The 16,318-nt window shown below is 62.5% G+C and overlaps 1 protein-coding gene across 3 annotated transcripts in view; it reads right to left on the bottom strand.

The window, feature by feature from the left end:
• The window catches only part of EFNB1 (ephrin B1), a 28,076-nt gene extending 12,041 nt beyond the window's left edge, over window positions 1–16,035 (bottom strand). Inside the window, exons 1-2 of one of the 3 annotated variants that reach the window (XM_035324782.1) lie at window positions 15,875–16,035; window positions 11,564–11,841 (exon numbers count right to left, since the gene is read on the bottom strand). In XM_035324782.1, the coding sequence (XP_035180673.1) occupies window positions 11,564–11,841; window positions 15,875–16,020 (424 nt within the window). In that variant the 5' untranslated portion in view covers window positions 16,021–16,035. Of the gene's footprint in view, window positions 1–11,563; window positions 11,842–11,927; window positions 12,008–15,350; window positions 15,650–15,874 lie in introns of those variants that run through there. The other 2 variants (XM_035324781.1, XM_035324783.1) reach the window with 2 other exon arrangements.
• Window positions 16,036–16,318: the final 283 nt, after the last annotated feature.

The raw sequence follows: 16,318 nt of genomic DNA on the forward strand, positions 1-16,318 counted from the left end.
GCAGGAGCCCCCCGGACGGCCACGCAGCATCCCAGCCCCAGTGCCAACCAGCTGGCACGGCACCTCTGCGGGGAACGGGGGCGAGCCCCAGCCACACTTGTGCTCGTGCTCGTGTTGCTCATGCTCGTGCTCTGCTCTGCTCCAAGGCAGCAAGCGGTACCGGTGGCTTTCTGCCGGCGCCCGCCCGCCCCTGCGCCCCCGATCCATCACACCCTGCCTTCCCACCGCTACGACTTAGAGCTGCACCATCGTTTTTCTTCCTCCACTAAAAATATTTCAAACAAGGACTCGGTTTTGGCAGATTGGAAGCTCTGGAAGTAATACCTGGCAGCAGATAAAGGCAAGGGTCTCTTAAACGGTCAGCCTTGGACGGAGCGAGACGTTTGGTTTCTCTTCTGGATTCCCTCTAGCAGGACTCCGTTATGATTTGGGCCCCAAAGCACAATTAATGTGCTGAGACTGTAGCGAATCCAAGTCTCTTTCCTTTTATTATTCTTAATTACTCTTCCATCTGTGTACAGCGGCCCTGCTCCAGGCTCGGCCAAGCGCCGCATGGATCCAGCACGGACGCTGGCCCCGCAACCCTTCCCTCGCCCCCGAAGTGTCAAAGACTCAACTTTCCCTATTTTATCTCACAGCCCGCCGCAGGGCCCGTGCTCGCGGAGGATTTCCCTTCCTTTTCTCGTGCCGGGGCTCTGCGGCCAGCTCCCCCCTCCGGAAGGCTGCGGGAGCCCCGGGCGCAGGAGCACCGTGCCCTGCGGTGACAAGCGGCCTCGCAGCCCGTGGTGACGGCACTTTGGGCACAGAGAAGGGGCGGTGGGGAGGCACAGGCCAGCAGCACTCTGTGCATTGCATCTTCAACCCTGTGAAGGGGCAGCTGGCACGGAGCAGCCTCGACACACGGCTCAGAGCCAGCACAGCTCGCCCAGGACACCCAAGCCCTGTCCGCTCGGGTCACCTGTGGCCCTGAGCACGTTCCTCATACACCTCCGATGTGCTCAGACACCACGCCAGCAGGCTCTTGCGCACATCCGCAAACAAACTCCAGGAGGATTTAAACTAAAAACCTAGCCCGTGCCACCTTCCCTGTCCTCCCAGTCTTTCAAGTAGTTTTCTGCACCCTCCTAGACCGCAGCGCAGGTGTTGCATCGCTGCAGGTGGGTGCTGCGTCCGCGCAGGTGTTGCAGCAGTGCCCGGCCCCATCAGGGAGCACCCAGCTTCTTCCTCCCCGCGGGGCCAGCGCACCCCTCCCCGTGCCCTGGAGGACCCGCAGGGACACTTCGAGGCCCCCAGGCAGCAGCACCGTGTGCTCGGCTGCACGCGAACACCCTGCGAGCCCCTGGCTGGCCGCAGCCCCCTCCCTGCTGAAGCACCGGCACGCAGCCACGCGGCACCGGCCCACGCTCCCGCTGCTGCTCTGGTTATTTGGGTTTCCTTCCCGGGCCGTGCTGGAGGGCGGCGAGCCCATCACCCCGTCCCCGCACACGTCACCCCAGCGCCCTTCCCATCGGCTCCGGCACACTGGCAGCTCAGCTGCCAGAGCCCCGAGCTGTCACGCTGCCAGCGGGGCCGGGAGCCGCCTCCGACCCGATCCCAGCAGCAGCTGCGCTGGGAAGGGGCCCCGCAGCCCCAGAAACGCCTGTGCAAGCCAGGCCGGCCCCGGCCCCTCCCCAGGCTCCTGCAGGAGGTGCGGGGCTAGGATTTCACACACCCTCCTGGCAGCCGGCGAGCCGCTCCAGCCCTGCTTTCTGCTAGGGAGAGAAGGAGCAGAGCAGCCCACGCTGCCCCGCGCCGCCGAGCCCCCACGGTGCCAGGGTCTGCGCCTCCTCGCTCCCAGCACCGCTGCTCCCCTGGGCACCCTCTGAGCACAGGGAGCCCCAGCACTGTCCTAACCCCCGAGGCAGAGCTTCACATGCAGCACTCCCCATTCACTCTCTGCCTCCTCCTCTTTGCTTCTTGAGGTCCCACGAATGCAAACAGTTCAGAAACCCACGGGGGTTGGCTGGAAAACGCCATCCCAGGAGCGCAGAAGCTGGGAATTTAACCGCCAGGAATCACTCCTCAGTTCCCAGCAGCTGCTTTCACGTTCCCTCTGCCCGGGGACTTGTCACCCACAGCTCCTTCGTGGGCCAGGCACGGAGCTGAGGGCAAAACCCTCAGGGCAGGCTCTGGAGCGAGGAAGGAGCCTCCCAGCACCCCCACCTCCCGCGCCCACCGCAGCCGTGGGCACCCCGCGCCCCCACAGCTCCTGCACAGAAGCGCTCGGCTTTTGCTGACGGCATCGACCGCGAGCAACAGCTGGGAGCCGCGAGCAAAGGCAGCTTTTATGGCCTCACCTGGCGTGGTGAGAGCCCTGAGACGAGGAGCACGCTGCAGACACAGCGCCCACCGGCACAGCCGTGTCCGCTGGGGACCCCCACCCCAGCCAGCTCCACGCTGCGGGGACGGAGCCGGTGCTGGCGATGGCCACGTGGCTCCAGCTGTCCGGGGAGCAGGGGCAAGCGGAGAGGCCGGGCAGGGCGCGAGGCGAAGCCAGTCGCCGGCCGACACAAAGGCAGCATTTATTGGTGCTCGCGGGGGATTTGGGCGGGCAGGAGCACCACGTCCTCCCGGGGGGCACGGGGCGGCGGGGAGGGAGCTGCTGACACCCACCAGCAGCACGCGCCCAGCCCGGGACGTACCTGGTTAAATAAATAATGTTATATAAATAAACGCATGGAGGCACATTTAAAAATGAAACGCATCAACAAATAAACAAGCTTATCTCTAAATAAATAACCTTTGAATCAACAAAGCCCGATATAGCACGGGGAGGGAAATGCAAGCCCGGACCTCCCTGTGCCTGCCCTCCGCAGCGTGGGGCTGAGCCCCCGCAGCAGCACGGGCAGCCTCCGCTCGGCCTCACGCACGGCAGGAGGAAGTGCCCTGGCAGTGCCGATTCCAGCCTGGGGCAGCATTTTGTGGGTTTGCTCTGAATTTCACGGCTGGCAGGAGCGCTGCTCGGAGGCACCCCTTCAGCAGGGCCAGGGCACGCGGCCCCCTTGGGGCTGAGGGCACCGGGGGCTCCGACCCCAGCACACTTCTCCCTGCTCGTCGCACAGCAAAGGCAGGCAGCTGGGGCCACGTCCAGAGCGGAGCCCACGCTGGATGCCGGCAGGAACTCGGACTTGCCAGGCTGCCTCTTTTGCTGCCGCCCACTGCCAGCGAACGCCTGGTGGAATCAGAAGGCTGAAAGGCGCTTTGAACAATTCCAGTCAAAATGGTTGCGCGGGGTCTGGCTGCGATGGAGTCTGCTTCCTGCCGGCCGGGGTCAAACCACCACAAAGATCAATAAAGGGGCACACACGGGAGGGGAAAACCGAGGGGAAAGCCGAGGGGAAAGCCGGGCACAAAACCAGCTTTTGGATGGAAAAAATATAATCAGCCCTAATGAGCAGTTCAGAGCGACAGCCACGTGGCAGGTGAGCTCATCAAGGCCAGAAAGCGCTTCTGGGCTGCAAGACCACCGCTTGCTTACCCAGCCGCACGCCCCTCTGCATCGCCCACGCCTGAGCCGTCCACGCGGGGTCGGGTCACAGAACGAAGCCTTTGGCTGAAGGTCCGTCCGCCCCTTCCAACAAAACACAGCAGCGGTAGGAGAGAAAGGTTGTTTGCAACGTGCCCGTGGCAGCCCCAAGCAGCCAGCTGCACGTCAGAAAGAAAGAGAAAAGAAAGAAGTGCCCCGTCATTCTCCACCTGATGCTCTGCCAGAGTCATCTGTGGGCCCCGCTGGGACCCGGGGAGGAGGAAAGCACTCATTGAGTTTTAACAGGGTGTAAATCTCCTCGGTTAGGTAGCAAAACATCTGTGACTCTGCCGGGGCAATCTGCCGGCGCGGGGACGGGGAGCGGCTGGCGGGGGACAGTGGGGGTCTCTGGAGAGCAGGAAGGAGGCACGGAAGGACGGAGGGACGAAGGGACAGAGGGACGGAGGGACTGGGGGACGGGGACGTGCGGAGCAGCGCTCCCCTCCTGGCTACAGCTGCAGCAGCGGGGTTAGCCAGGGCTGCGTCACCGCCACCCGGATGCCGAACTGGAGGCGGTTCAGAGAAAAAAATCAAAGTTATCAGGGCCCGGAGAGGCTGATTTGTGTGCAAATGTCCTGGAAGTGGAATCCGCCTGGCTTGGCGGAGCCACAGGCGAGGGAGAGCGCTCGGAGACGTGGAAGGCGGCCGGGAGGGAGAGGAGCTCAGGGAGCGCTGCGGGACAGCCGGGAGGAAGCCCGCCTGCAATTACGGGCACACTTTGCATAAGCATCAGGAACCTGCTGGCAGCAGGGAAGTTTCCACGGGTGCGCAGAGGCAAACAACCCCACGGGGACGGGACGCGGCCCCGGCCGCCCTCCTGCCGAGGGAGCTGCTGCAGGGCACTGCCACGAGGACCTGGTGCTCCCTCGAGCCACGGCACTTGGGCATTCCCAGGAGATGCCAAATACCCCCTGGCCACCCAGCAGAGGACCTGCCCGCGCGCTGGTCCTGCAGGAGGGATGGTGAAGGGCCCCCTGTGCCCCCCACGGCAGTGCCGGCCGCTGCCATCCCCTCGCAGCCCCGCGCCGGCTGCAATTGCCTGTGCCAACACCCGCGCCTGCCACGGGATCAAAGAGCGGCAGCATTACACAGCAGCAGCAGAAAATCATCACTCCGAGGGCAAAGAAACTTCAAATAGCAACTCGAAGTCCTTCTCCTCGGAAAGGCGAGCTTCCAGCGGTGCAGCACGGAACCTGGGGAGCCTCCACCAGCACAGGCAGGCCGGCCAAGAGGATTTCAAAACACAGATCATTAGAAATTAAAACAAGATGGCAAGGAGCTACGTATCGCAACTCCCTACTGCCGGAGCCAAGGTGGCTTGCAGGCTGCACGTCTCGCAGCCCACGCATCGCAATGCTCCCCACAGCCCCTGCGGGCTCTCACTCCACAGAACCGCAGAACCCAAAAAGGCTGAGGTTGGAGGGACGTGGTCCAACCCCCCGGGACACCAGGGCACCTCGAGCAGGTTGCCCAGCTCCCCACCGCTGCACAGCCAAGCGCCCCCGGCTCCCATGCAAGTCCCCGGTGTCCCACGGCGCGGCAGAAGATACAGATCAGGGTATTTCCGTGGGAGGACAGGCCGGGTCACAGCTGAGGAGAGGTTTGCAAGCCCATGAAAATGCCAAGAGGGAGAAAGCTCTGGTGGAGGCGAGCCCCACTCCCACGCAGAGGCGAGCTCCTCCGACAGCCTCGTCCCGGCTCCCCGGGGACCAGAAAGCGCTGCAGGTGCCCAGGCAACAAAGAGAAAAGCAGCGAGAGGGTCTCGAGGCAGACGCAGTTCGTTTAAAAATACACCAAGCAAGTGGCTGCCGGCGCTTATCAGCTGCACACCCTTCCCAGACGTGCCTACACGCTGTGAGCTTTTCTTCAAGCCATCTTCAAGCTGAAGGCTTCTTCAGCCTTTCAAGTGTCTTAGCCAAAATTTACTCAAATCGCAGTCATGTTCTAATCTTTCCCAGCGCTGCAGAGGAAGCCCTCAGCGCTGCACACCGCTGAAGAGCAGGGTCCCGACCGACACCGCCTGCCAGAGAGAAGCACCGCTGAATTTCTGCGCCACGGAGCATCCCCCAGCCGCTGGACGAAGACCGCAGGGCTCAGCCCGAAGCCTGGTGTCACAGCCCTGCCACCTGCGAGACCTCCCGGGGTCCCCGTGCCCCGGGCAGAGCCGGCTCCAGCTCCCGTGGCCACGCAGGAGGTCGGGCAGGGGCCGGGCTGGCAGCGTGCACCGGGCACGGCCCCGCGGGGCCCCCGGCCAGCAGCAGATCAAAGCGCTGGGTATTTACCTCCTGGCCGGGCGCAGGGACACTGGCCCTTTCTGATAGGGCTTTTCATCCCTATTAGCGCCGTGAAAGGCTGAGCCATGAGATCAGCTGCCAGGGGCTGCGCGGGGACAACGCTGAGCCGAAAAGGTCAGGAGGGAGGAGGAGAAGAGAAAAGAGGCAGAGGCTTAAGGGACAGGGCTCAACAAAATCGCATTTACTGTGGTCACGGTCTTCAGACAAGCCTCCGAGACAAGTAACCGCGTGTTGTCTGAGGGCCATTATTTGGGTTTGACATGTCCAGCGCAGGGGCTTTGAAGTTCCGAGGCGGGCACCGCTAGAGCCCGTTCGTCCCCAGCACCAGCCCGACGGCTCCCACACCGCCCAGCACCTCCCGTGGGATGCCCCACGGCCGGGGCATCTCCTCCCCACCAAAACCACCTCGGCCACCCCTTCTCCCCCAGCACCATCGGTCAGAGAAACCCACCCCGCTGACGTCCCGGAGCTCGGCTCTGCCCGTGCGCCCCCGCCACCACGGCGCAGGCACGGCGCAGCCGCAGCGCGCCAGCCCATTTGGGTGAAGAATGAGGAAGCTGGTTAATTGGGTTTTTATCAGCAGAAGTTCACAGCTCTCATCACGGCATCAAACAGCACTTTTGCTTTCAACTCATCTTCAGCAAACAAGTCGTGGGACGGGAGCTGAGGAGTACATGAAAGTGGCCACATTCAAATGCAGTCAGCAAAGAAACCGGCGGAGAGCTTGGCCAGCGGGCACCCGGCACGGCCCCCACCACACGGCCCCCACCACACGGCCCCCACCACACGGCCCATGTGGAGGGAGGGAGGAGGGCTCGGTGTGTGCGGACAGCAGGGGCGAGGGAGGAAACAATCGGGCCGCAGAAAGGCCGAGGCTCCTGGAGCAGCTCCGCGGACACCCTCGCGCACGCTGCGACTCGCAGCTGGCTCGCAGGCCTCCTAAACCCACGGCAGCTATTTCAGGAGTCAGGGTGCAGCCAGAAAAACAAGTACGGCAACGTGCCTCAAGGAAAAAAAGAGAAAGAAAATTTAAAAAAAAAAATAAGAAATTTTAAAAAAAGGAAATGAAAACAAAAAAAGGAAAAGGAAGGAAAAAAAGAAAAAGAAAAAATGGGAAAAGGGAAAAAAAGGAGAAAAAGGGAAAGAAAAGAGGGGTCTGGCACTTGGCAGTACACAGGTGACCCCCTTCTCCGCATTAGAATTCCAACTAGAATAGAAATAGAAAAATGCTGAGGAAGAAAGGGCCAGGGATGAAACCCACGTGGCAGAGGCAGCGATGGCGTACAACAATAGTTCTTGCCAGGTTGGGCCTAATTGCATCTAAAAACAGAAATGCAAGACAAGGGGTTTAAAGAACAGTCAGTGTAACAGATCTGGGCTCTCTGAATCCCGCTGCCAAAAACTCTTAGAGTGGATTACGAACGTTATTACATCAAAAATGGATTGAGGGGCTTAAAGACTAACAATCAACAGGAAACGCGTGAGATTTACGGGGCAAGCGTCTACCGCGGCCTCGCCTCTGCTGCAGCATTTTCAGCGAATGAACCGGAGGAGGAGGACGGCTAGCTAAGAACTGCCTTCCCCTCTCCTTGGGGGGGACGGGCTGGGCACCACGAGCGTGCCCGGGGTGCCCACGGGGTACCCAGGAGGTGCCACCCGGAACAGGGCGCTGCCCGCCCCCTGTGCCAGCGGAGGGACCTGGCTCTTCTGGAGCACTGGGTCCCCATCAAACCACAGCCGTGGCAACGGCAGAGAACGAAGTGGGCAGGTGTGCCCAAGGGTACGGAAAGTGCCGGGCCGAAGGCACTCGGCATCCGAGGCATCCCCCTGGCAGGCACCGGCGGCAGCTGGGGCACCGCTGGGCTGCGGCCAGGGCTCCTGCCCCGGGGCGGCCAGGACAGCTGCATCCACATCTCTCTATCTAGGCACCTCATTACCAGAGATAGCAAAACTGGAGCAGGTTCAAAGAATAGCAGCAAACGCAATTAAGAGCTGGAGAGAATGACGGAGGGAGGTGAGCAGAGCTAAACCTGTACGGCTGGCTCGGGGACGGGGAAGCCGGAGCTGCCCACAAGCATCCCGAGAGCGCAGCCACCAGGGAGGGGGAGGAGGGCGATTCGCGTGGGACAAGGACGCGGCGGAAGCAGAGCAAACCACAGGACACTGGGCAAAGTTAAGGCTGAGGAGCAGTGAGGTTACGGCCAGGCTCTGAGACCCAGATGGACTCTGCTAGGGGGCAAAAAGCGAGAACTCGGTCCTGCTGCACTCACCTTCCCACACGGCAACACAGGAACCCCACAGGAGAGAACCCGCTCCCCTTCCCCGTCCTCCCAGCACTGACCAGACACCCACGGCAGCGAGGGAGCCTGCAGGGGACCAACGACATTGGAACCCCAAGGGCTGCCCTGAACCCCCATCGGCCGCGGAGCGAACAGGAGCGAAGCGCCCCCCCTCGCAAAGCGCCAGCTCTCCTCCTCCCCACGCCGCGCCGCAGCCCCAGCAGCCGGCAGCAGCCCCACCGAGCCTTTGTCTGCGGCACGGACGTGCAGCCAGGAGCTCCCGCATTTTTTCTTTATGAAAAAGGCTTAGGAAGAGGAATCACCTTCCCCTGTCCAGCCGCAGGAGAAAAGATGCTTTTAATGAAAGCCTCCAGCTGGCACTGAGGGGCTCGGCGCGAGGATTCAGAGGATGGGGAGAGGTTACGTTTGCTTTCAAAAGCCTTTTTCATCGCTCAAGCAGCCTAAGCCGAGGGCTGAGTGTCCCCCGGTGATAAAAGTAGCCCTAAACGAGGCTTGGCATATCCAACGTGATGGCGGGGGAGCGGGGGGGCGGCCCTCAATGAGGAGGGACGGGGCCGCGCGGCGGCCGCGGGCTCTCGCAGCGGGGCTGGGGACGGCACCGAGCCGCGGCCGCCCGCTCCCGGCTGCCGCAGCGCCGCTTCCCCCGGCTTAGGGCCGCCGGCAAAAGAAAAGGAAGAAAAAACCTTTTGTGTGTCCAGGCGAGCTTGGGGAGAGGGGAATAACAAAAAAAAAAAGAAGACAACACGTGGGTGGTCTGCTCGGGAGACTTTTGACTTTGTTTTTTTGGCTATTTTCTTTCTTGGCAGAAAGGGTTCCTGGGGCTGCCGGGCAGAGGCTACGGGCAGATCACAGGAGCATCCCCGGCCCACCCAGGGGCCAAAGTTCAGCGCGCAGCGGCCGCCCGGTCCCAGCGCCGCCGAGGCTCGCTTCAAAGCGTGGAGCAGTCAAGAGAAATTAAAGTCAGAAACGGACCGAGACGGGGGCAGAGCAGCGGCGGGCAGGGGGCACCGCCGGGGGCAGCGGGGCCGGGGGGAGCCCGCGGGGGGACGGGGACGGCACCCGGGCACCGGGACGCGGAGGTTGGGCTGGGTTTTGTGGCAGCCCCCAGGGAGATTCCCCAGGCTTGGAGTGAGAACTGGATTTTGTTATGGATATAGAGACCATGTGGCCATACGGGACAAGATTTCTGGTAGCGGCATCAGGAACACAGTTCCAGCTTTCTCCCTCTGCACGGAGGAGAAGCAGGGTGGGAGGTGCGTTTGCGAAGCGAGGGGGGAACAATAAATAAAAGTGCATTCCCATGGCAGAAACTACAGGTGGGTGGAACAAATGGGAGGGGGTTAAGAGGCTCGGCCAGGACGCACGGTGGGGATGGTGCGAGCCCCGGAGCTGGCGCGATGGCGACCCTGGTGCGCGGGCAGCGGTGCCGGGGAGCTGCTGCCCGCAGCTGGCTCAGCTCAAAGCCACCGGCCCCCTTCCACAAGCTGCCAGCTGCTTGTGAAAACAGCACCGAGAGCCCCGGGCGGCTGAGGAAGCCAAGCAGCAGCTTTTGCAGGACATGCAAAGCTGCTCCGCCACCTGGGGAAGGCAGAGCCTGGCAAAGCCTCTGCCCACCCGGCCTTGCCCTCCGCCAGCACCCAAGGGCTTTTCCTACGGGGTGGCAAAGAGGAAAGCTGGGCTCCTCTCCTCCCCGGGGCTTCCTTAGGCTCCTGAGTTTGTTCTGGCACAAGTGTTTGTCCCGGAGGCTGCTGACCCTGCGTGCAGAGCAGCCGCTGCCCGAGCGCTTCAAGATGTTTGCCCTAAATACAAAAGGCAGATCTGTGGCGGGGCTGCGAGCCCCTCTCCCTCCTCTTCTCCTCTGCCTACCGAAGGGAAAGCTCGTGGCTGAATTAAGCCTTGCTTCAGCTGGCGAGCTGCAGGAAGGACTGACCTTTCCGAGCCCAGAGCCAGCGGGCTGCAGCCAACCCTGGTCCCTTGCAGTGAGCGAGAGGGGGGCGCAGGGACCTGCGAGAGGCAGCGGGAGCCGGGCAGGAGGTGAGCGGGCAGCATATGGGGAGCCCCGGGGGAACGGGGCACAGGGTAGCTGTTGGCATCCCCACCTCTACCCCAAGAGCAGCAAAGATGGGGACCCCCTGCTACACAGCGCTGGGAGCAGATGACCAGAGGGACATTTTGTTTAGAAGCTGCTGCAGCCCCTTTTCCACCATCCCATGCTCAAGCCAAGCGTTAGAGCTGAGCAACGTGTACGCCACAGATCCAAGGGCGGGCTGAAATCTGACCTGCAGGAGCCCATTTGGCTGCTTTCTCAGGACCAGGCACGCTCAAATTGTGCTGCAGTGAAAAGGAAGCCACCTCCGACACCCGACGGGGCTCACGAGGGAGCACCCAGGCTGGCAGCCTCGCGCTGCCCCACAGCCAAGCACCCCCTGCCCCTCCGCCCCAAGCCAGGGGCTGCCTGCAGGATCCTCACCGCCCCTTCCAAGGGCAAAGATCCCCGGCTAGAAGTACCGCGTTCACTGACCCGAGTGCACCAGCCCGCACGGCTCGGCGCTGGCCTCCCACGCGGCCAGCTGACCCTTGCACCGGGCCACTTGCTGGAGAGCCCGCGGCGTGTGACAGCGAGCAAGCCGGGGACAGCAGAGCCACACCGTGCCCTTTCCCTGCTGCTCACGCGTGATGCACCAAGCCGAGAGGAAACGGTACAACACGGGGCAAAGCTGGCACGGAGCTGGCAGGCATCGCCCAGCCCCAGCACCAAGCCCACGGCCACGAGGGAGGATGGAGATGTCCCGGCCGGCACCCGTGGACGCACCCTGTGTGCACCATCTGCACCCACAAACCACGGGCTCAAGAAAATCCAGCCTCCCTCCTCCTACGAAGCCGAGTTGTACAGAGAACTGACAGCACCCGGCCCGCGTGCTGACAGCCATTTCGACCGCCACAAGCTCTGGGAGCATCTCTGCAGGCTGCTTCCCACGGCGGTCAGCGAGGACGGCCGAGCTGATAGCATTTGTCACTATCGCTGATTTTACACCGGGAGCGTCCCAGCTCCAGGGCAGCCCTACGAGAGCGGCCCCACAGCACCTCCATCCCCGCAGCACCAAGCTCCAGCTGTAAAACCACTCCAGGCACAAAACCCCTGGGCTGCGGGCAGGCCTCACCCCTGCCGGAGGGACCGTTCCCGCTCTTGGCGCTGCACAGCGGCCAGATAAGGGCCGGGACCCCTCGGCCTGCAGCGCATTCCTCCCCTTCTCCCATCCAGCGGGAAATATTTTCCGTGCGTGTCAGCTCTGAGCAGGAGCCAGGTCCCAAAGCAGCGCCTGCCGACACTGTCCAGGCCCGCGCAGCCCCCAGCCTGCGGCACGGGGCTCCGGCCGGCGGCGAGGAAGAGCGTGGCGACTCACATGTGATGAAGTAATCCTGCTGCCGCTTGAACTCCAGGCCCATGTAGTTGGGGCTGAACTCCTGGAACTTGATGGTGAAGCGGATCTCCTGCTCGGGCCGGTTGCACGTCACCAGCACGTTGGGGTCCATGACGGTGCTGCAGGCATCTGCCTGGTCCTTCTTCACCAGGTACAGCTTGTAGTACTCGTAAGGCTTGGACGGCTCCGCCTTGGGGCAGATAATGTCCAGTTTGTCCCCGATCTCCGGGTAGATGACCAGTCCCTTCCCAGTCATGAACCTGCAAGGAGAGGAGAGGGCGAGACGTTAGCGACACTCGCAGCCAGGCGCTCCGCCCCACGCTCAGCCCTGACTTCAGCCACAAACTCAGCCGTTGTCCCTCCACAAAACGCCCTTCCGTTTGTCACCAAGGTCTCCTCCTCCTCCACCATCACTGCTCAAAGAGCCAGCACATCGCCCACCAGAACCAGGGGCTCCTCCCGAGCCCTCCCAGCGCGGCAGCAGCACACAGCAGCGAGCAGCGTGGCCGGACGGGGAGCCGGGCCGCCCCACCGCCGCCCTTCCTCGCGCAGCCGGCTGCCGGCACCGCGGCTCTGCCCATGCGGCCGTGCCCCAGGGCCAGGCAGCGAGCTTCCTGCGGGACAGCAGGTAATTAGGGACAGCAGGTAATTAGGCACGGGAGCAGCCGTCAGGACGGGGCGCGGGGAGGGATCCCTTCCACGCCCCGGTTACGGAGGAATTCCTGTCCTTACATGGCAGGGAAGGAAGCATCTCGCAGGACAACTTCTGCCCACCCGGCGGTTGCCACAGCTCAACGGCGTGCCCAGGAGCGTGGGAGGACCGGGTGGAGAGGAGCAAGGAGGGAGGAAAGCTATTTGGGGCTGGAAGGCAGGGCATTGTGCAGGGAAGGGAGGGAAGGTACTGTGCTGATAATTAACATTCAGATTTCGTTATTGCAGAGCAATACCCCACGTTTTTTTTCACCGTGAAGTAGAGGATTAGGGCAACTAGGAGGGAAGCGGCAGAGCACCCACTTTGATGTAGGAAAACATAATGCGCTCCTGATGGAAGATAACGTGGGAAGGGATGTTCCTGCAAAGCTCTCTCTGCTGCAACTTGGGCACGGCGCAAAGCAGAGCACGTGCTCCGACGGGCTGCACGTCCACGGGCTGCCCTGCCTTCCTCCTGGCACTGCCAGCCCCTGCCTATCCCCCTCCCATGGCAGCGCGGCCGGAGCCACGGGGCTGCCTCCTCCCAGCGGCAGCGGCGCGGGCTGAGCTGCAGGCACCGGGGAACAGGATCAAGCATACAGGACCAACCTGCTCCGTGGCTCCTGTGCAAGTCGGAGCAAGAAGCCAGGGAGCTGAAACCGGAGCCCGAGCAGCCCAGGCTCCAGGCCTCTCGCCATGTGAGCTCCGGCACATTTCCACGCCGGCCGGGCTCGGAGAAGGCAGGTGGAGCCCAAGCCCACACACGGCCCGGTGCCCTCGGCGAGGGCTCCCAGGCCGGGTTTCGGCTGTAGGGCAGCCAGGAGAGGCACGCATCGCCAGCCCCCCTGCACAGGCACAGGCCCAGCAGGTAGCATCGCCTTCCATCCACGCTGCCCCCAGCCCCAGGGGGCTGCATACGGGGTGCTGCCCGCCCCATCCCTCCTGCCCGTCAGGGGAGCTCCGGCTCGGACCGAGGAGCTGAGGTTCTCCACCAGCAGCAGGAGAACTGCCATGGCACCAGGCATGGGGACAACCGGGACCATCCCAACCCCAGCACCACAGCGGAGCCGTGTAAGCTTGCAGGAAGCAATTACGACTCCTGGAACCAGGCTCCCCTGCAGCAGCCCCAAAACAGAGCAGGGACCTCAACCCCTGCGAGGCCCCGCTGCCGCCGGGAAGGTCGAGCGCAGGCAGCGCCGCTCCAGCCCCGGCTGCCGGCAGGTGAGCTCCCAAGTAGGTCAGCTGGCCCCCGGCCAGCAGCGCGCTTCCAAAGCGTTACACGCGATAAAGGCTTCCCCCACCCACTGCCTGCGCCCTGATGCAATCCCCGGAGACGTTTAGTCAAAGATGCAAAGAAGCCCCTGCCCCTCCCTCCCCTTGCTCACCATCCCCACCCTCCACGAGGCCACAGACATGCAACGCAAGTAAACACTTGCATGCTCACTCACAGGTTCCCACCCTAAGAGGCAGCTGGATCCCACATTCATTTCTCCGCAGTTGGGCTGAGTCAGACGTTTTCTGGCAAAGGGCTCCCGAGTGACTCAAATTCCCTCCTTCAGCCTCTGCCAGCTCCCTCCTGCCCCAGAGATGCCAAACAGGAAGCCACAAACGAGTCAAGCAGATGTCTCGCAACTCCCGAGTGAGAGCAGAGAGCTCCTATCGGCCTCCCATCGCCCTGCCGGGAGAGCCCATCACGGCCCCTGGGCCAGCGGGGCATCTGCAGCGCCCGCGAGCCCGGCAGCCCGCGTGCCACCCGCCCGCGCCCCCGGCGGCCTCGCAGCGGGTCCCGCTGCTTTCCATCGCAGCAGGGCTGGAGCGACACGGGGAGGGGAGAGCCGAGAAAGGAGGCATCAAGGGAACGTGGCTGAGAACACCCAGGCACGACGTCCCGGCGCCGTTCCCTCATCTCCCAGAACTCGGCAACGAGGCCTGCGCGCGCTTTGTTGTAAGGACAAAGCGATAAACCCATTTTCTTACATCAACGCTCAGCCCCAACTTCAGCAGCGCGGAGCTTCTGCCCGGGGATTAGCCTAGGAAGGCCTTCCAGACTTGCTACGTGAGCATCAGGCACGAAGCACCTACCGGCCGCAGTGGCCACGGAGCCCGGGGGCTCTGGCACGCCCCGGGGCCGCAGCAATCCCCGCAGCTCCCCCCGGGAGGCCAGGCGGGTAGCTGCTTTGCACGGGTATCTGCTTTGCATCACGGCCCACCGCGGCGCAGACAATGCGCACCCTCCCACTGCTGCTTCCTGCCAGCAGCATTCCTGCGCGCGTTCACGTTTTGCCCTTTGTCCTTCGATTTCCCTGATTTTTTCTCCTCCATTTCCCCCTTAGTGCGCTCCCTCTCTCCTCTAAGAGCAGGGCTGTTTCCAAGCTAAAAGGCTGCTCAGCGTTAGAACCCCCCGAAACTTCCTTCCCAACACCTCCCTCGTTGTGCTTTGGACTCCTAACTCTACATCCAGATTTTTCCCCCCGATTTTTTTTGTCACAAGCCGTGGCTGGTGACAGCCGTTCCAGGGAAGGCTGAAAACGGCTCCCACTAGGTAAGAGGCCCGTTCTCCTGTGCAATAGCGAGGGTGAAAAGCAACATTCATCACCAGACCCGCAGAGGGAAAGGCACCCAGACAGGCTGCGGAGTCGCCTCTGCACGTTATTGCAGTGAGTTCTGCATCTGAGATGTTTGACTTCACAAGGGCCAAACCAGGCTTACCCTCCTGGCACACGGGGACTTGCCTTTACAAGGACGCATCTCCAAACCCAGGTTAATGGGAGGAATGAGCAGATTACTTTTAAATTAAAAGGGAAACTCGCTGAGCCCTCAGAGCACAGGCTGTAATTTTGGGGAGGATCTGCTGTATTCCTCGTACAGACAGAGCTTGATTTCCCTGCTCTAAGGTGTGGGGGGAAATCAAATTCAATTCGACCTTAACGATGAAACGGTGACTGACATCTGCATAATAAAGCACTCTGGGATGCTCTTCGAGACATGCAGTGTATTAGACAACTTAAATTAGGATACGGCAGACTGACAAGGCGCTGAGAAGGAGGATGGCTGTTGCTCACAGCAATAACCTACTTACATCCCAGCCTCAGACGGCTCCAGCCAGCGCGAGCCAGCTCCGGGGATGCGCACAGACCCCGCAGCCACCTGCACCAGCACTGCAGGAGCAGGGATGGAGCGGGCAGCACGCAGCTGGCCAGAGCAGGCAGCCTGGCACGGCACGGCACGGCACGGCTCCTGCAAGCAGAGCAAGGCTGGCAGGAGATGGACTCGCAGCCGCTGCACCACCACCGAGCGTGGTGTCTCTCTGGGGGCCAATCCTGCACCATGCGTGCTGGCACCGGCGTTCCCCAGCCAAGCCATGGAACCGTGAAGCCCAGCAGCCCATCACTTGCTCCTGCTCCTACAAATGTGACAGCGAGCACATCCCTGTGTCTTCAGCGGGCAGCCCTGGCCAGACGCACGCAGCACCTTCCCCGACACCCCCAGCCTCCCAAAGCCCCCGGCCCTCTTGGCTCTGCCAAGCAAAGTGTGGCACGATGGCTTCGGGGTAGCGGCGCTGAGCTGCCCAGCCACCCCGTGCCCCCTCTCCTCTCCCAGCACCCCGTGGGGATGCTCTCATGCCGGGGCCAAGGGGAGCGCACACGGTGCCCGTCCTGCAGCAAGGTCTGCCCGTGCCACCACGGATGCCAGGCACGCAGCAGAGGAAGGAGAAGCTTTGCAAGGCAGAAGCCCGGGCTGCCGCACATGCCAAGACGTGTCTTCCCCAAGGACCTCCCAAGTCTAAAGCCTGAAGCCGTCCAAGTCACTACAAAACCAGAGGCAGGCACTTAAAGCCGATGCGAATCGGGAAGCGTGCTCTGCTCAGCTGGGCCTCCTTTTATCTGGAAATCTCAAGTGCTTCATGAGATCGAGCCTCGCGGCCACAGGAGACGGTTGAAGGACTTTGTCACCCCCAAGTGCAGCACGGCTGTGACCGGGCAGCAGGCCACGCAGCCGACTCGAGCTCAGCTCCATCTGTACCTGCCAGCAGGCACCGCTCCGGGG

The sequence above is a fragment of the Oxyura jamaicensis genome, chromosome 4, assembly GCF_011077185.1.
Source record: "Oxyura jamaicensis isolate SHBP4307 breed ruddy duck chromosome 4, BPBGC_Ojam_1.0, whole genome shotgun sequence".
NCBI lineage: Eukaryota > Metazoa > Chordata > Aves > Anseriformes > Anatidae > Oxyura > Oxyura jamaicensis.